Source organism: Saccopteryx bilineata, chromosome 8 (genome assembly GCF_036850765.1).
Source record: "Saccopteryx bilineata isolate mSacBil1 chromosome 8, mSacBil1_pri_phased_curated, whole genome shotgun sequence".
NCBI lineage: Eukaryota > Metazoa > Chordata > Mammalia > Chiroptera > Emballonuridae > Saccopteryx > Saccopteryx bilineata.
The window spans coordinates 1,250,888-1,271,348 of NC_089497.1; the positions used below are offsets into that span (position 1 = coordinate 1,250,888).

The 20,461-nt window shown below is 45.4% G+C and overlaps 1 protein-coding gene across 1 annotated transcript in view; it reads right to left on the bottom strand.

Moving 5' to 3' along the window:
* The window catches only part of XRN1 (5'-3' exoribonuclease 1), a 109,291-nt gene extending 89,668 nt beyond the window's left edge, over nucleotides 1-19,623 (bottom strand). The window contains exons 1-2 of the mRNA XM_066241760.1: nucleotides 19,410-19,623; nucleotides 5,723-5,955 (exon numbers count right to left, since the gene is read on the bottom strand). Coding sequence (XP_066097857.1) covers nucleotides 5,723-5,955; nucleotides 19,410-19,484 — 308 coding nt within the window. The 5' untranslated portion in view covers nucleotides 19,485-19,623. The remainder of the gene's footprint in view (nucleotides 1-5,722; nucleotides 5,956-19,409) is intronic.
* Nucleotides 19,624-20,461: the final 838 nt, after the last annotated feature.

A 20,461-nucleotide genomic window follows, 5' to 3' on the forward strand; every position in this document is an offset into this window, starting at 1 on the left:
GTGCCCTGTGGCGTTCTCCTTCTGTCATCCACGTGGCCTCATCTTGAACTCTCCCTCTTACCAACCACCTCCATATAACCAACATTCTAAAGATTGCAACTGGGTGGTAACCTCTCCAGTGAAAGCCATTCCTCCCTCTTCCCTCCCCTTCCTTCATAGATTGGACAATTTGTTACAATGTGACAAGTTCTTGGGATATAGCAAAAGAGAAACTCCGGTGGGAGATGGAAAATGACACCGCCATAAGGTTTATGTGACTACAAGAGAATGTTTCAGAAAGGGACAAGGTCAGACTATTAATCTAGATCATAGAGTCAATAGAGATGAGGAACTTTTAAGACTGGATAAAGGACTTAAATAAGAGAGGAAAAAAAGGGGGGGAGAAGTCCAAACTACTTTTGGGCGTTTTGGTAGAGCAGCTATCTGCATGGTGTGTCGTCATTCACTGAAACAGGCCAGGTAGAAGGCAGGCACCTTTGAGGCAACGTGAGTTCAGTCCTGAACACGTTAAGCCTGAAATGTATCTGTGGAGTCCGAGGAGACACTGAGCAAGCACTTGGATATTCAGGGGCCCTGGACGGAGGCATCTTCCAGAAAGACAAGTGTGGGAGTCATCAGTACAGACACAATCACTGAAGTCACTGGATAAGATCACTCAGGACCCAGGATGGAACCTTAAGAAAATATCAATATTTCAGAAAAAGCAGAGGAAGACCAGGAAAGGAGGCTGGACAGGGGCAGTCAGAGAGTGTGTGGCCACACAAAGTTTGAGAAAAGAAAGGCAACTTGGTTAGAATGCCGTAGATAAAGGGCCTCTTCTTCAGCTCTAGGCAGCGGAGTCTGTCTGCCATCTGTGAGGAGGCGCGGTGGGTCTCGCAGGGGTCCCCAAACTTTTTACACAGGGGGCTAGTTTACAGTCCCTCAGACTGTTGGAGAACCACCACATACAGTGCTCCTCTCACTGACCACCAATGAAAGAGGTGCCCCTTCCTGAAGTGCGGTGGGGGGCTGGATAAATGGCCTCAGGGGGCCGCATGCGGCCCGCGGGCCATAGTTTGGGGACGCCTGGCGGGGAAGAAAGCCCGAGGGCAGACACGGGTGAAATGAGACAAGTGGAAGGGTTACGATTGATGCAAGGCTGTGAGTGAAGAGAGCAGGGCCGATGGGGGGGCGGGTTGTCTCCGCTCCACTCCTCGTTGCCCTCCGATACTGGGGGCGGGGCGCTGGAAAGCTGAAACACTCAGACTCGTGGGCTTTCCCGCCACTAGGCTTCTGCACGGGACTTGCATTTCGTCAGATGCGTCCAGCAAGTTTTGGAAAGAGAGGGTGGGGTCAGGTGCGCTGGACAGCCGGGGTACAGGAGCTGGTGGGGGGCGGCGCGCAGGTGCTGGGGGGGCGGGGTGTCCCTCAGCCACAGAAGAGACCGCGTCACTCTGCCTCCTCGCAGGCACCGAAAAGCAGGCGCGGGCATCCGTCTTTCCCTTAAGGACCAAGCAGGTGCTCTGGGGCTCTAGAGTCTAGATTCTAGGTGGCTCTAGATTCTAGCTGAATTTCAACGAAAGTGATGTCATCTTGGAGCCAACGGCTCAGCTCGGGTGGTAATTTCTTCATCTCTGAATCACAGCTGAAAGAAGTTCCTGGAACTACCTGTTCCCACGCGGGCCCAGCGCCTCACCTCCTCGAGTGGCGGTCGCAGTGCCACCTACTGGTGCGTCTGTTGTACGGTGTGCATGGAAGTCCTTTTTCTTTTTTTGAATTTTATTAGAGTGACCCTGGTTAACATAATTATACAGGTTTCAGGTGCCCGATTCTACAACACATCTCTGTACACCACATAGTATGTCCACCACCCCAAGTCGTCTTCACCCATCACCATTTATCCCCCCACACCCTCCCTCCACCACACCCCACATTGTCCACACCGCTGTCTGTGTCCATGAGGGTGTTTGTCCTTTGCTCTATCGCTCCCCTACCTCCCTCACCCAGCCCCTCCCACCTGACCGCGGTCAGCTGCTCTCTATGTAGGAACCGCTCTCGGCTTCGCTCATTAGTTCACTTTCTTCATCCCACAGACGAGTGAACTCACACTGTACTTGTCTTTCTCTGACGGGCTCACTTCACTCGGTACAATGCTCTCCCGGTCCATCCCTGCTGTCACAAAAGGTAAGATTTCCTTCTTTTTTGTGGCTGCAAAGTATTCCATTGTGTATATGTACCACAGCTTGTCTATCTACTCATCTACTGATGGGCACTTGGGCTGTTTCCAGATCTTGGCTGTTGTGAATACGCTCCAATGAATACAGGGGAGCATACATTCTTCTGAATTAGTGTTTTGGGATTTTTAGGATATACTCCCAGAAATGGGACTGCTGGGTCAAAAGGCAGTTCCATTTTTAATTTTTTGAGGTAACTCCACACTGCTTTCCACAGTGGCTGCACCAGTCTGCATTCCCAACAGCAGTGCATAAGGGTTCCCTTTTCTCCACAGCCTGTCAACATCTTTGTTGATTTATTAATGATAGCAATTCTGACGGGTGTGAGGTGGTATCTCACTGTGGTTTTAATTTCTCTGATTAGTAACCTTAAGCATCCTTTCATATGTCTATTGGCCATCTGAATGTCCCTTTTAGAAAAGTGTCTATTCAGGTCCTTTGCTCATGTTTTAAATTTTTTTTGTGTGTGTGTGTGTTCAGTTTTAAAGGATCTTTATAAATTTTGGATAGTAATCTCTTATTAGATGTATTGGAAATATCTTCTCTCATTCAGTGGATTGTATTTTCATTTTGTTGATGGTTTTCTTTGCTGTGCATGAACTTTTTAGTCTGATGTAATCCTGTTTGTCTTTTCCTTGTTTCCCTTGCCCGAGGAGATATATTCAAAAAAATATTGCTGTAGGAAATGGCCATGATTTTATTGCCTATGTTTTCTTGGAGTATTTTTATAGTTTCATGTCTTAGATTTAAATCTTTAATGCATTATAAGTTTTTAAGTTTATTCTTGTGTACATATGGTGTAGTAAGTGTTCTTTATTGTTTTTTGCACATCTGTCCAATTTTCCCCACACCATTTCTTGAGTAGACTATCTTTACCCCATTGTATGTTCTTGCCTCCTTTGTCAAATAGTAATTGATTTCTGGACTCTTCTCTGTTCCACTGATCTATATGTCTGTCTTTATGCCAGGACCATGCTGTTTTGATTACTATGTCCTTGTAGTATAGTTTGGTATCAGGTAGAGTGATTCCTCCAACTTTGTTCTTCTTTATCAAGATTGCTGTGGCTTTGGGGGGTCTCTTGTGGTTCCATATAAATTTTTGGACTATTTGTTCTAGTTCTGTGAAATATGCCATTGGTGCCTTGATAGCAATTGCACTGAATGTATAAATTGCTTTTAATGATGTTAATTCTTTCTATCCATGAACATGGTATGTGCTCCCACTTATTTGTACCTTCTTCAGTTTCTTTCTTCAGTGTGACTATAATTTACCAGTATAGGTCTTTCACATTCTTGGTTAAATTTATTCCTATGTATTTTATTCTTTTTGAAGTAATTGTTAATGTATTGTTTTCTCAGTTTCCCTTTTTGATAGGTCATTATTGGTGTATAAAGATGCAACTGATTTTTGAACATTTATTTTGTATCCTGATACTTTACTGAATTCATGTATCAGATATAGTAGTTTCTTGGTGGAGTCTATAGGGTTTTCTATGTATAGTTATCATGTCATTTGCAGATGACAGTTTTACTTCTTCCTTTCCAATTAAGATATCTTTTATTTCTTCCTAATGTCTGATTGCTGTGGCTAGGGCTTCCAGTGCTATGTTGAACAAGTGTGGTGACAGTAGACATCCTTGTCTTGTTCTAGATCTTAAAGGAAATGCTTATAGATTTCACCCATTGAGTATGATGTTGGCTGTGGGTTTGTCAGAGATGGCCTTTATTATGTTGAGGTATGTTCCCTCTATTCCCACTTTACTGAGAGTTTTTAACATAAATGGGTGCTGGATTTTATCAAATACTTTTTCTGCATTTATTGATATAGTTACCTGCTTTTTAGCTTTCATTTTGTTTATGTGGTATATCATATTGTGGATGTGGTAACAACCTTGTATCCCCAGAATAAATCCCACTTGGTCATGGTGTATGACCTTCTTCATGCAATGCCGGATCTGGTTTGCTAATATTTTGTTGAGGATTTTAGCATCTATGTTCATCAGAGATACTGGTCTACAGTTTTCTTTTTAGTATCTTTACGTGGTTTTGGAATTAGGATAATGCATACATCGTAAAATGAGGTTGGATGTCTCCCCTCTACTTGAATTTTTTGGAACAGTTTGAGAAGGAGAAGTGTTAGCTCTTCTTGGAAGTCATTCTTGGAGGCTCACCCTTTGGGCTCTTATAACAATGTTTATATGCACCTAATTCTATTATAGACCTTTCTGCTTAAAGTAGCTAGGTTTCTATTACCTTGACTGAATACTGACTGATACACTGGGCTGATGTAACCCTTCCTCAATACTAAATTTTCTAGCCTCGTAGCTCCCAAAACTATTTCAACAAATACTAGGGGTGTCTCGTAAAAACAGTTTCCAGTGTCCAACTTATAAAGATTCAGGTTCAATAAGTCTTGGATGGTACTTGAGAATCTAAGTTTTGGTAAGAGATGGGCCTTGTCTTCAAAGATTTCACAATGATTCCAGTATCTTCAGAATCTTTTCTCTGCTGGTATTTGACCCTCCTCCTCCCACACTCAGTGCTGGCTTCCACGGTGCCCTTACGGCCCTTGACAATCCCCACATTTGATTCATCCCCACGGGTGCCCTTAACCTGCCTCTACGGTGAAGGCTCATTATGCTAATGGCTCATCAAATACGCTGGACTTAGGCTTCTGTTCCTTCAACTCAAAAGCCCTCTTTAACTTGAGTTCTGTGAGCCATAAAGGAAGGTGCGGCAGGCTCTCACTGTCCTTCAGAACATCTCGCACGCCCAGGACTGTGGCTTCACACCCTCTCTCTGTGCACGCCCTCTTCTCGTCCCTCCACTCTGCTCTCCAACTCCAGGGCTGGTAATGCAGGGTGAGCCCAAAGTAGGTGCACAGGTGTTCACATGCAAAACAATAGAGTAATCAATACATAATAACACATGAATGAACTGTTTCCTGTACCCACAGCTGTATGCCTGCTTCTGCCCACCTGCACAGTGGGTGTGCCAACCCAGCTCAGCTCTGTCCCCACGCTTCATCAGTCACCTCTGTCTCACCTGCCCTGGACGCAAGCTCGGTTGGGGGCGGGGAGAGGGGTCATCGTCCAACCCGAGCCTGGGCATTCGACAAATGTTTATTGAATTAAATTAAGCTTCCCTGATATTCTGATTAGAACCATTGCTCCGTTCATTCTGCAGTTTCCCAGCCCCAGGCACATGACACAGCAGCTGTCTCTACTGCAACCGTTGCAAATTATCAACCAGATGTTTGACCATGCGCCACTGGGAACAGCAGAGGGACCCCCAGCCTAACACAGGCTTTGAGAAAGGCCCCTCTCTTGAATTATTGTGACTTAACTGAAACAATGTTACACTGTAGGTATATTTCCATTGCTAAGGAAAGTAGAGCAGAAAAGAAACATGAAGAGAGGATTCATTGTGTTAAGTCCGTTATACGTAGTTAAAATGCATTTGATTCATCTCAGTGGCGTTCTGAATGAAGCAAGAAGTAAACGCTTTACCTGAAACGCCGCCCACGCTGCTGGTTCATTTTCGCTCGAGGAGCCACACCGTCCACAGCCATAAAAAACACTTTCCTAGGCTTAATGATGCGGAACAACACTTCCAAGTAGTGAAAAATATCCGTAAAGATTTTGTCATCTGAAATTCTGAAGTGAACGTCATCATCGTTAGGATGGGAGCACTGGTGTATAATTCCATTCATATCCAGATACAAGTTGTCAAATTCAGGAATCTAAAACACAAACAAAAATGGTTAGGATCATTATTATAATCAACCAGGGATATCCAAGCAGCTGATAAAAAGCAGGATATTGGGGCGGCCTTATTATATATATAAAACTGAGTGAACAGCCACATCTGAATAAAGAACATAAAGACAAAAACAGGAAGAATTGCTAAGACAGAGACACAGTATATGGTTACATACATTGTGTAGCAATTGATCAAAGTTACTGTCAGGAAATTAATTATTTAAAATAAGATAACCTGGGAAAACACCCCCCCCCCCAAAAAAAAAGTGCATGGCTCACTTTGTACTTAAAAGACTGATTTCCTTTCTTCATACTAGCTGACAGGAACTCTCCACGCCTCAGTTTTTCTGTTTGGATAAATAATGTCCATCTGTTTCAAAAAAGCTACGTGTACATGGTCATTAAAAGATTTTACAAATGACTTAAAGCCTTACTGTATATTTGGTTTCACCAAAACAGAGTCACTGATTTGGTTGTATTAATTCTAAAAGCTTAGATTATGCCAAGTAATTTCGTTAACTCTGAAAACCGACTTCTTTTTACTCTGTAGCCGACGGCCAACAGGTCTCTGCTTTTACTAAGAGGCCTTCAAGCCTCTGGGTCTCACTTATTTTCCTCTGTCTACATGTTGGTGAGCGAGTAAGGGAGACACCACTGAAACAAATATATACACTTCAATCAGGAACTGACATGGACACAACTTAATAGGTACAATAGCTAGTGCAATTAAAGAATTTTTAGAGTAGTCTGCCTTACATACTAATTTTTTTTAAAGATTTTATTTATTTATTTATTTATTTATTTATTACAGAGTCAGAGAGAGGGATAGATAGGGACAGACAGGCAGGAATGGAGAGAAGTGAGAAGCATCAATCATAAGTTTTTTGTTGCGACATCTTAGTTGTTCATTGATTGCTTTCTCATATGTGCCTTGACCGGAGACTTTCAGCAGACCGAGTAACCCCTTGCTCAAGCCAGCGACCTTGGGTCCAAGCTGGTGAGCTTTTTCTCAAACCAGACGAGCCTGCGCTCAAGCTGGCGTCCTTGGGGTCTCGAACCTGGATCTTTTGCATCCCAGTCTGACGCTCTATCCACTGCACCACCGCCTGGTCAAGCTACATACTAATTTTTTTTAAAAAGTATTTTGGGCCCTGGATGGTTGGCTCAGTGGTAGAGCGTCGGCCTGGCGTGCAGAAGTCCCGGGTTCGATTCCCAGCCAGGGCACACAGGAGAAGCGCCCATCTGCTTCTCCACCCCTCCCCCTCTCCTTCCTCTCTGTCTCTCTCTTCCCCTCCCGTAGCCGAGGCTCCATTGGAGCAAGGATGGCCTGGGCGCTGGGGATGGCTCCTTGGCCTCTGCCCCAGGCGCTAGAGTGGCTCTGGTCGCGACAGAGCGACGCCCCCTGGTGGGCAGAGCTTCGCCCCTGGTGGGCATGCCGGGTGGATCCCGGTCGGGCACATGCGGGAGTCTTGTCTGACTGTCTCTCCCGTTTCCAGCTTCAGAAAAATACAAAAAAAAATAGTATTTTGTATTTTCAAACAAAAAAATACAATGGGCTTTCCTTGTATAAACTTAATGAAGAATGAAAACCACCTCTGAAACAAGCATTCAAGTCCTACCACATGCACAGGTAACAACAGCTTCTATTATTGAGGAAAGGACATGTCTCTGAACTTTAGGGGTGTGAAAAGTTTCGGCCTCTGAATCAATAAACACTATGAAAACATTTCAGCAGAGCACCCACTTGTAGTATGTACCACATAAAATTGTAAATGCCCTTACTGAATAACAGATACAACTGAAACAACTGTAATCATAAGATTTTAAAAGTACATTCAAGATTTTCAAGAAATCTGAAAACCCTCAATCAAAATCTAAATGACCTTTTATAGAGAAGGTTGAGGGTCCTTTATAAAATTATTACAAAGCTTCCCTTGGAGAATAAACATACAAAGAATAATATTGAAAAGAAGAGTAATGAAAAAAAAATCTGTCCCATACATTAAAAATTATAAAACGACTCGATTTAACCAAATAGTTTATAAGTAGTCTAAGGGCACACAGAAATGCAGTAACCAGAGGCATTTCAAATCCATGACAGAAAGGAATGGGGCAGCTAGCTAACCATGCAGAAACAAAGCTAGCTCATTTTATAACAGAATAAATTCCACGAGGATTAGGAATTTTAATTGAGAAATGTAAGTAAAAAAAATCATATACAAATATTTTGGTAATCAGGGTGGGAAAAGCCAGAAATCATACATCAAACAAACAGTGGAGCTGGCTATCTAAAAATATATTTTTAAATCGATAGGGATAAAAAAAGAGCCATAAACAAGTTTAATGAATATGACAAAATGTAGAGAAATGCTTGCAAATTGGGACAAAGTCAACATTCCCAATATACAAAAATGCTAAAATGGAAGTAAGAAAAAGAGCAAAACTTAAAAGCACGGAAAATGCAAAGCAAGGAAGAAACACAAAAGTCTAATAAACACGCAGAGCTGTTCGACTCCTCCAAATTTCAATTAAAATGACACACCATTTCCCATCATGTGTGCAAAGATCAGGAAGACTGACAGGACCCATTATTGGTAAGGTTCTGGGAAACGCATATTTTAATAAAGAGCAATAGCTGTCTGGCCTGTGGTGGCGCAGTGGACGGAGCCTCGACCTGCGATGCTGAGGTTGCAGGTTCGAAGCCCTGGGCTTGTCTGGTCAGGGAACATCTGAGAAGCAACCACAAGGTCAATGCCTGCCACCCTACCTCCCAAAATCAATCAATAAAAAAATTTTAAAAAGCAATAGCTGCCATTTATTAAGCATTTATTAGAACATTTATAGTCATTGGTTCGCTTAATTAAAACAGCCTTAAAAGGAAAACATTTAGACTCCCCATCTTACAGAAGAGGAAACATTTAGACTCCCCATCTTACAGAAGAGGAAACATTTAGACTCCCCATCTTACAGAAGAGGAAAGCCACAGAGCTAGAAAAGAGAGCAACGGCATTTACACCCAGTCGTCTGGGAATCATCAATTGATGTAACTAATATGAAAGTATGTATCCAAAACTGAGGTATGGCATCTAACTCTGGATGACACGATTGCAGCTGCTTTTTACTTTCCTCTAGATACATAACAGCTTTTACATCTTTCTGTATTATATGCATTTTTACAAAACAAGTACACTTTATAGTCTGAAAAAAATCCTGTAATTTTCCTTTTAGAAAAAAATTTAAAATTCTCTTAAACTTGATTAGTAAGAAGGATACAGCATGATTAAGCAATCACTGACTGGCCAAAGTAGCAAAGACAGTGAGAACACGCAGTAGAATCTTGTTCTGCAATAACTAGAAACTGTAACAGAAAGAGACCTCCAGGTTATCTTATTTACACTGCCCTCTGTGTCAACCCCAAATCCAGTGAGTCTGAGGGTCACTGTGAGCATCCCGAGTGTCTCTGCAGCCCCTGTCCACTCCCGTGGTGTCAGGCCATCCCATCTTCTCTCTATCCCTGTTCCTGCCTCAGTTTACCAACTGGCCTGCTTACTTCCAGCTTTCTCTCTCACCACACTTTAGCCATTTTTATAAAACATAACCTGACCATGATGCTCCCTTACTTCCTTAAACCCATATGTTACTACGAATCCTTAATACCAAAAAAAGGTCACGGATGGTTTGGGGGCTACCTTTCCCGCCCATCCCATCCTTTCCCCTGCCTCCACAAACACCTACAAGCTAACTACACTAAATGAGAGAGCCCTCACTGCGCTGGACTGTCTCAAACCTCCGTGGCTTTACAGATGCTGTTCCCACTTCCAGAAACTCTTTCCTCCCTTCATGACGTATGGATTCTGACTCTGCTTTCAGGATGCAGCGTCGCTATCTCTGTCTGGAAGCTCTGCCTTCCTCAGCCAAGGGGACAGGAAGCTCCTTTCTTCATGTCATATTGTACTTGTTTTGTGTTCCCAACAAATACAGGAGTGCCAGGCACGTAGTAGGTGCTCTGAACATGGCTGTGGAGAGCTGAAGTCTAATGTGTGTCCCTTCCTGCTGAACTCTGACCCCCCAGGCTAGGTCTCTGATGTGCTCACGTGTGGAACTCTGGGCACACTGGCTGACACAAAGTGGGAAATCAAAAATATGTAAGGAATAAATCGATAAAGCTTTCCTTTTACTGACTGTGTAGCAATCTAGCCTTTCACACTCACTTGGAAGGCACACACATCCTGCTTTCAACTGTGGCTAAGTATCACACTAACATCTCTGCATCTAATTCTCTCAAAACACCAGCTTCTTTTTGTTAGTATAACTTTGCATCCTACTTAGTGTCCTTGCAAAATGCCTTTCACATCAAGACAATATCTATTTGACTGTTCAAAAGAGCGTTAATTCACTGGGGAACAATTTTTTTTTTTCATTTTCTGTTACATGAGGTTTTAGAACTGTTTCTATATATTTCTGCATTGCTGATTCCAAATCTGAAATCCGCTTTTTGGTGCATGCTCTAGTTTTTATGCAATTTTAATTTCTTTTTGTTACAGTTAATGGCATGCATTAATTTTTAAATTGGAGTTAGAGGGCAACGACTCTTGGATTGAACATAACCACAAGGCAATTAATGTTTTACAAACATAATTTTTACATAATTGTAGTTGTTTTTAAATGTTAAAAATTATTATCTGATAAAAACATCCTCTTATTTTGTTTTAAGATTGAATCATGGCTTCTTCGAGTAGGCGTAAATGTAATAGTCCTGACACCTCCTGTTATATATGTCGCTATTACACACTTCAACGTCAAAGGCGCAATATTTCATCATTTGTCACATGTGCATATATTGCCTATTTTCAAGTTCCCCTTGGCGATCCAGACAAGAATTGGGCTCCTCATATTGTGTGTCATAATTGTGAGGAAATGCTTCGTGACTGGACAAAAGGAAAACACAAAGGAATGCGTTTTGGTATTCCCACAGTTTGGCGTGAACTAAGGACCACAGCAGTGACTGTTATTTCTGTCTAGTCCATTCAAAGGGCATCGGCAAGAAAAAAACGGCATATGATCACATATCCTAATATTCCTTCAGCAATACGACCAATCCCGCACTCTGAGACACTCCCGGTTCCAGTTTTCAATGGTTTTATTTCTTCTAAGAACGAAGAAAGTGAACATGGTGATCAGGTGTATTTTGATAAGATGTATAAGGAAATGGTTGCAGAATCTGAAGGGTCTTCTTCTGATACCAAGCAGTCATTAACCCCTCAGCAGTTTAGCCAACCTGAATTGAATGACTTAGTAAGAATGACATAAAAAATTGTCCTCGACTTTCCAAAGTATGAGGAGCATAACTAGATCATTTGTGTGGATCTTAAAAATGGTAAATTTCCTGTTAGGACACCAGAGAGGTTTCACGAAGTATACTTGCTTTCTGTGTTTGTGGGACAGCCAAGCTCGGGAGAAACACTGGACACAGAAGGAGTGGCCGAAACCTGAAGCTCTGGAAGTAGGGATGCAAATATTGTGAATGAACCTGTAGTTAATTGAGACAGGATCATTTTTCCCACACTTCCAAACTTGGCTTAATGAAGCAGTTTGTTCACGCTTTGAATAGAGAAAGTGAATGCTTTCAGCATGTTATGTCTGCTTTTCCTGATTTGTCTTTAAAGATAAAAGCAGGTGTATTTGATGGACCTCAAATTCAAACCCTCATACATGACGAATTTGCCAGGAAAATGAATAAGGATGAGAAAGCAGCATGGCAGTCTTTTGTGGCAGTTACAAAGAACTTCCTTGGCAACAAAAAAGCAGAAAACTATGAACTTCTGGTTCAAAGGATGCTGTTGGCTTTCCACAACATTGAATGTAACATGAGCGTTAAGATACACTTCCTGAACAGTCACCTTGATCAGTTTCCCAAAAATCTTGGAGCTGTTAATGAGCAGACTACTGCTGGAGCATCAAACGAGATTGTCCTCAACAAGTACACAAACGCAAGAGCTACAAACACAAATTTTTGCCTGAATAGAATTTAAATGAGTTTTGTGCAAACTTTATGATTAAAATAAGTGTTTTAATATGTCCTATTTCAAAATTGTAGACAAATTCTGATGCAATCATATCTTTTAGTGTATTAGTGTATTTACTGCATTATATAAATTATATTTTCACAAAGATGATGCCCAAGAAGACATTCTACTTCATTATGTTAAATTAAATGTTGAAAATTTTACAATAAGATGAAAACCTAAAATCTTGAATTGCAAAAAAAACTGTAGCTTACAGAGAAAAACTAATGTCAAATTTGAGATCAGCACACTCGAATTAGGTAAGAACAAGTGTTTCTGTGGATGCAACAAAAATTTTTTTCCCCAGTGTTTTCTCTAGTTTCTTAATACTACTTAACAATTGTTATTTTAACAATTGCTGCTTCAATTCATTTCTTAATATTCTGTTTTAAGACATACTAATACACTAGACTGTTTTAATAAACATTTAATAGTGTTTTATATACTATGTATATTTTATATTTATAAAATATACTATGTATATTTTATATACTATGTATATTTTATATACTATGTATAATTTTATAGATTATGTAATATGCTGTAGTTAAAAAGTTCATTCAGTCCATAAATATCTACTGAAGATGTGCTTGCCACACACAGGGGCAGGGACGTAACAGTGAATGCAGTAGGATAGTGAGTACAGCCAAGAATAAGACAGATGAGCTCCAACACGGAGCAATGCTTTAAGCAGAAATGCCAGCCTGTGTTCCCTGTAATTTGAAATTTTAGATTTCCATAGTCAAGTAGCAAGTTGTAACAAAATGCAGAGAAGACTGGTTTTAAAAGTACAAGCTGTAGCACAACACTGTAAATGCACTCAGCACTGCTGGACTGTGCACTGAAAAATGGTCCAGAAGGTGCCCTTGCTGGGTAGCCCAGTCACTTAGTGTCGACCCAACAGAAGGTTGTGGGTTCAATCCCCGGTCAGATCACATACAAGAATCAAACCACCCCTGGGCCAGATAGCTCAGTTAGTTAAGAGTGTCATCCTGAAATGAGATGGTTGCAGGTTCAATCCTGGTCAGGGAACAGACAAGAACAGTTCAGTGTTTCTGTTTCTGTCTCTCTCTCTCCCTTCTTCTCTCTCTCTAAAAGAAAAAAAATCAATCAATAAGAAAAAAATCAACCAATGAATGTATAAATAAGTGGAGCCACAAATTAATCTCTCTCTCTTTTTTACTCAGTGAGAGGAAGAGAAGCAGACACACTCTCACATGCGCCCCTGCTGGGAGCCCACTAGGGGGAGATGCTCTGCTCATCTGGGGCGCTGCTCCGTTGCTCAGCAACCAAGTTCTTAGCTCAGGCAGAGGCCACCGCGGTCCTCAGCACCCCGACCAACTCGCTCCAATCGAGCCATGGCAGCAGGAGGGGGAGAGAGAGAGAGAGAGAGAGAGAGAGAGAAAGAAAGAAAGAAAGAAAGAAAGAAAGAAAGAAAGAAAGAAGAAAGAAGGGGAGGAGAAGGGTAGAGAAACTGATGGTTGTTCTCCTCTAGTGCCTTCATTTGGGGTTTTCCAATCGTCCTTCCCAGATATTGTATTGAAAATATTATGCAAACTGTTTAAGCTTCTACTAATCAATAAATGCATAAAAAAAAAAAAAAGAAACTGATGGTTGCTTATCCTGTGTGCCCGGACTGGGAATCAAACCCGGGTCCATGCCAAGTTTAACTCCAACAATGACTCTGCTAGCTGTGGAGTCAAGCACTCTGGATAACTCAGTCGTTCTGACACTCCGCTTTCTCAGCTACAAAAGGTAAGTGAACGCATATAAAACACTTACCACAGTGCTTACACATGGCAAGTGCTTAACAAACCTTGGGCATTAGGACAGCACTGTATTGCCTTCTAATCACAGAGGACTACCATCATCGTAATCACATGACCTTTGTTTTGTAAGTGTTAAGTTTTTATCAGCTTCACAGGGTGGGGCAAAAGCAGGCTCACAGTTTTGAGCACATGGAACAGGGTTTATTCTTGCATTATTTATTAATCACTGTGTTATTTTCCATATGAACTGTAAACCTACTTTTGCCACACCCTGCATGTGTTCCTCATTAGAACATCATCTCTACTTCTCCTTTTATCTCTATCACTCATTCATTAAATCAGCAAACACGGAGTGAACAGCTGTTAACTGCCAGGCACTATGAAAGAAGTGAACCACTCAAGAAAGAGTTCCTGCCTGACTGGCAGTGGTACAGTGGATAGAGCATCAGACTAGGATGTGGAGGGCCCAGGTTCGAGACCCCGAGGTCGCCAGTTTGAGTGTGAGCTCATCTGGTTTGAGCAAAGCTCACCATCTTGGACCCAGGGTCGCTGGCTCGAGCAAGGGGTTACTCGGTCTGCTGAAGGCCCATAGTCAAGGCACATATCAGAAGGCAATCAATGAACAACTAAGGTGTCGCAACGAAAAACTAATGATTGATGCTTCTCATTTCTCCGTTCCTGTCTGTCTGTCCCTGTCTATCCCTCTCTCTGACTCTGTCTCTGTAAAAAAAAAAAGAAAGAAAGAGTTCCTGCCCTTAGGTATAACCAAGCAAGGGCAGGCGGACAGGAAAACGACCAGCAACACGACCATGCACCTCTCCTCTCCGCAGGACAGGATACCCGGAGGGGTCAGAGGCCTCCCTGAGGGGGAGGAGGTCTGTCCAGCACTGCAGGAATAGAGGCTCAGAGACAGCAATGCCAGGTACCTGGGAAACGCCGACGTGGGGACAGCCACAGCCTAAGGCAGTGGTTCTCAAACTTTTTGAAGTCGGGGTGCATTTAAAATCCTACAAATAATTGTAGGCGCACTACATACAAATTTCTGAGACATATGTTATAATAATTAAGTCAAATATTAAAGAAAAAATATATAAAGTCCAAGCATGCTTTTATGGTAACTAAACGAAATAAATATGACAAAATTAAATTTATTCTGACATTAAAGAACATTTTTTGAGTTATGCTTTTTAGAATTTGTAAAAAAGAGGGGTTAAAAAATTTAAAAAACTACAAAAAAATTTATCTTTTTATATATATAGATACATTCTTAGTAAGATTTAGTAAATTCGGCAGGTCCCAGCAAGTTTTTTCATTCTTGTGTTTATGAGAAACATGAGCCTGATGTGTCCTAGTGATTTCTTCAATGTTTGGGCATATATTTGAAAGGCAAACTCTCATTTCCTTGTCAATACATTGAAGAATTCCTCTCTTTTTACTCTTAATTGTGTTGAGTGCAGAAAACCCCCATCATACATATCATCTTAACTTTACACCAAACAAAGGATAGAAGAAACTTGCCTCCAGTCTTCCCAGGGAACATGGAGGGTAGTGTAAACAATCCAGCACCACAGCTTAACAGCCTTTTGCAACCTAATCAGGCAAGTGAGGTGGGGGGTTGGGCAGACTGTCAGCTTACAGCCAATTCTGCATACCTCTGTCCCCCCAAAATCTAAACTCCAAAAACCCTGTTGATTTTTTGGTCCCCAACAGGCACATATTTCTCTGGAATACCATCGGGCGCACCTGGACATCTACCACCTGGCACACACTTTGAGAACCATTGGCCTAAGGACACGTGGGACAGGGGCAGGTGACCCTGGGAAGAAACTAGTCTACATCACCAACAACCTCAGTGGAAGCTGGACTCGGGTGTGTCGGCTGTCTCACGGTTTTCAAGAATGGTAGCTGTTATTGGTCAGAGGTTTCATTCTTCTTCCCCGTTAGCAGCTTCTTCGCTGCATGTCATGACAAGTTCCCAAGCCCGCCTGGAACACTTCCTGCCTGACCTAGAATCTGTCATTTCTCCAAGAAATCCTGACTTCTTTTAGTGAATACAGCACTTCAAGGCTGTAACCTGGGTACAAGGATATATATGGCTACTGGACTGATCGCTGTGTTTAGGCCTGCTCCATGGACTGAGGGATGGCAGAGGGCCAGAGCTAGAAATTTTACACACACGTGTGTGTCTCAGGTTCATACTGACGCTTCCAGTTCCAACTCATGACTAAAGAGCTTTGACTTAACATTTTTTTCTACTGCATCTGTAACTCTATTTGTACATACCAAGAATCTTGGTTCTCAAGCATTCAAGAGATGATAGAATTAAAACTACCTATATTAGGCATTTATCATATCACCCACACAGATTTCAGAAAAAAATATCGATATTACTACCAATGTTGAGCCCTGGTGATGCAAAATGTTCTTTGCCCAAGTTTTTCCCCTTCTCCCCATCCATTTACTTCGCAGTTGTGCTGCCTACATACTGTCAGAGCATATAGCTACTATATACTAAGCTTTCTCCCTCAACTCTCATTTTGTTTCTGTGTATCTGTTGTCCACCCGGGTCCTGTTGGTGTCTCCCTAGTCAGTTTGTGTGAAGCTCACTCCTCAAGGAAGTGCTCAAAGGAACAATATTCCTGAATTCTTGCACACAGATAGCTGTTTATCAGCTTATCCTTTTTGCTCAAATGTCAGTGGACTATCATGTTACTCTAGTTTCTTCTGGCATAAGTGCTGTGATGGAAACCTAATTTTCTTTTCCTTATAAAGCATGTGTTCTTTTTTTCTAACTAAAGGCTTTTTTTTTTTTTCCTTTTCTTTAAAGTTGAGTTAACTTTACTAGAATAGGTCTTAGTGTTGGTCATCTGAATCAATACCCTTAGGCACGTGGTTATTCTTTCAACATGAAGTTTCAATTTTTTTAATTTCAGGAAAGTTTTAATTACAGCTTTTTTTTTAATTTATTTTTTTTAGAGAGAGAGAGAGAAGGGGGAGGAGCAGGAAACACCAACTCCCATATGTGCCTTGACCAGGCAAACCCATGGTTTCGAATCGGAGACCTCGGTGTTCCAGGTCAACGCTTTATCCACTGCGCCACCACAGGTCAGGCCTAATTATAGCTTTAATATTTATTGTGATGGTGCTTTGATTTCCTTTTTTCAGAAACCCCCATTATGTTATTCTTACCTTCTCTTGAAACTTTTTTATCTTTTAAAATTTCTTTTCACCCTTGTTTTTTTTTTTCTTATGGCATCATTTATTCTTGCCTGGCTTCACTTCTGAAATAATTTTTTAATTTATGTGTAATTTTCCCTAAGTCCTGTCACCTTAGTAACAGACTTTCATAATTGATGCGTGTTGTTCTTTCATGTCTTACATCCTCTTCCTAGCACCTTGTAGTTCATTCTGAAATACGAGAGGGTCGTCTGGTCTGTCGTATGTGCATGTTTTCACTACAAGCTGATTGTCTGGAGGAACCCTGCCTAGTTTCCTTCTTTACCCTGTAATAACTGTATGCTGTTTGACCCTGGTACCTGTCTACTGCTCATTTTTATGTAAATTTAATGTCCCTGAACTTTTAAAATGCAAGGGTTCAGGAAAGTCGTAACTTCACAAAGCTTCCCTCTTCTGCTGTTCTAGGATAATGTCAAAAACAGCGGGGTTGGGTTGGCAGTCTGTTTGTTAAGGTTTCTTGATTCTAACTTTTTTTTTTTTTTGTATTTTTCTGAAGCTGGAAACGGGGAGAGACAGTCAGACAGACTCCCGCATGCGCCCGACCGGGATCCACCCGGCACGCCTGACGCTCTGCCCACCAGGGGGCGATGCTCTGCCCCTCCGGGGGAGGCTCTGCCGAGACCAGAGCCACTCTAGCGCCTGGGCAGAGGCCAAGGAGCCATCCCCAGCGCCCGGGCCATCTTTGCTCCAATGGAGCCTCGCTGCGGGAGGGGAAGAGAGAGACAGAGAGGAAGGAGGGGGTGGGGTGGAGAAGCAGATGGGCGCTTCTCCTGTGTGCCCTGGCCAGGAATCGAACCCAGGACTTCTGCACGCCAGGCCGACGCTCTACCGCTGAGCCAACCGGCCAGGGCCTGCCTGACTCTGTAACTTTTATTTGGACCTTCTACTTATCTCTATTGTCCTTTTTCCGATAAAATTTTACTTCCCTCCCAGTAGTCTCAACTCAGGGCAAGCCCTGCCTTGGAGTGGAGCCTGGCCAGTCCGCGGGGCGCACTCCGAGGAGGGAGAAGCACCGCCCCCAGCACTCCTTAGTGCACCCGCTGTGTAGGGCCCTGAGGTCTTTCAGGGACCACATGGAGCTCTGTTCTCAGTTCATCCTGTGTCTCCCACTGCGTTCGTCTTCCTCTTGCACAGGGGCCAACACGAATGGGTCTAAAGGCCCTTGGTAGTCTGTTCCCTTGCTTGTATTTTGGAGTGTGTAGGGGTAACCCTGTTTTGTTATAGTCCTATGCATTTTAAGTTTTGCTATCTGATTGCTTTCTGTTTTCATGTGAGGGTTCATAGAGCAAGGACTGTGCTACCACCACCGCCACCAGCGTTCCCGAACCCTGCCCCCGCAGGGCTGGCTGCAGACCCACTGCGCACCCGGTTAGGCATGCGGTCTTCTCAGCACCGCCCTGAGAATCGGGGTCACTCCTTACAATATTTGCTGATACTGCTGTCATGGTTAACCACCATGATCACAGACCTTCGTAAGACATCACTGTGGCGAAGCACGGTTAACCCCACCCGCAGCCTGCACATCGTGGAACCGCGTGAAAGAGGTCCGTCCCCCAGGAACCGGACCCTCGAAGAGACCGGGAGGACCAGAGATGCTTCCCTACAGCGAGTTCTGTGCCCACGAGACCAAGTAAGAGCACGAATGAATGAAATGACACCTGACTGCGGGAGTCCGATCCACACCCACGCCACACGCGACAGGTGGCGCGATCGTGAGTGGCGGGCACTCGGCCGCCGTCCACGGGAAGGGGCCGGAGGGCCAGCGTTGATGTACGCGCTCCCGCGGAGCGCCGGTCACCTTCCCCTCGTGTCGGGGCGGCAATGTCGCCCACACCCAGCTCCGTCCCGCTTCACGCGGACCGCAGGCGAGCCGACGCGCGTCCCCCACGTGGCCACCGCCCGGGCTCCGAGGCGAGACTCCAGGGCACCTCTGGCGGGCGCGGCGGAGCTCCTGGGGCCGCCCCGGCGCCGCGGGCACAACCAGCACAGCCCGCTCACTCGTGTCTCCCGGCCGAGAGTGAGCCCCGCACGGGGTGTCACAGCGCCCCGCGCGGCCCCCGCAGGCGCAGCGCGCAAGCGCGGGCCAGCGGGCGGGAGAGCGCGCTCCCGGAAGTCCGCGTCCGGGCCGCGCAGGCGCAGTGGGCGCGCGGGCCTGCGCGGCGGAGGCCTGTCTGCGGCCCAGAGCCCGCGGCCCTCGGCCCGCGGCCCGCAATCCCTAGCAGGGGGGAGCGCACGCCGCGCCCCCGGGCACGGACGGGGCTCCGCGGGACGACGCCGGGGCCCACGGAGCCGGGGACAGCCCGTCCTCGCCGCTGCGCCGCCCGCGGTGCGCCGTCCCGCGTCCCGGGCGGCCTTCTCGCCCACCTGATGCTCCTTCACCACCTCGCTCAGACATGGGTACCGCTCCGAGATCCAGCGGTAGAACTTGGGGACGCCCATCTCCGCTGTCACCCCCGATTGTCTCCGCTCGGGCCAGACCTCCGCCGCCGCCGCCTCCGGCCGTCGCTCCCAAAGATGACAACACGGCTGCCCGACCACAGAGCGCCCGCCGGCCTAGAGCGGCCGAGCCAGGCCAGCCCCGCCCCGCCGCGCTCGCCCCCGCGTCCCGCGCGTGTCCGCGCTGCTGCGGCCGCGCGCCCGGCGCGTGCGTGGCACCACCCTGTCCGCCGGAGATGCTGGGCCCTGCAGGCCGCCTATTCCTCGATCGGTGTCTAGTGGATAATTCGGTGTCTTGCAGGGGCGCACACAGCGGAGTTTCTATTAAAAGTGTCCATTGAGCCCCAGCCTGTGTTGCGGGGGACGAGGCCTTGTCCTGGGGTCGCCCGCTGGAACCCGGGAATCGCCCGCCAGGGCCCGGGAGTCGCTCGCTAGGGTCTGGGGTCGCCCGCTGGAACCCGGGGGTCGTCCGCTAGGGTCCAGGGGTAGCTCGCTAGGGCCCGGGGGTCGTCCGCTAGGGTCCAGGGGTAGCTCGCTAGGGCCCGGGGGTCGTCCGCTAGGGTCCAGGGGTAGCTCGCTAGGGCCCGGGGGTCGTCCGCTAGGGTCCAGGGGTAGCTCGCTAGGGCCCGCGGATCACCCGCTAGGGTCCGTTGATTGCCCGCTAGGGCTTGCGGATCGCCTGCTAGGGTCCGGTGATCGCCCGCTAGGGCCCGTTGATTGCCCGCTAGGGCTTGCGGATCGCCCGCTAGGGTCCGGTGATCGCCCGCTAGGGCTTGCGGATCGCCCGCTAGGGTCCGGTGATCGCCCGCTAGGGCTCGCGGATCGCCCGCTAGGGTCCGGAGGTCGTCCTCTAGGGCTTGTGGATTGCCCGCTAGGGTCTGGGGGTCGCCCGCTAGGGTCTGGGGATCACCCGCTAGGGTCCGGGGGTCGCCCGGGATGGCCCGGGGTTCGCCCGCTAGGGCCCGGGGATCGCCCGCTAG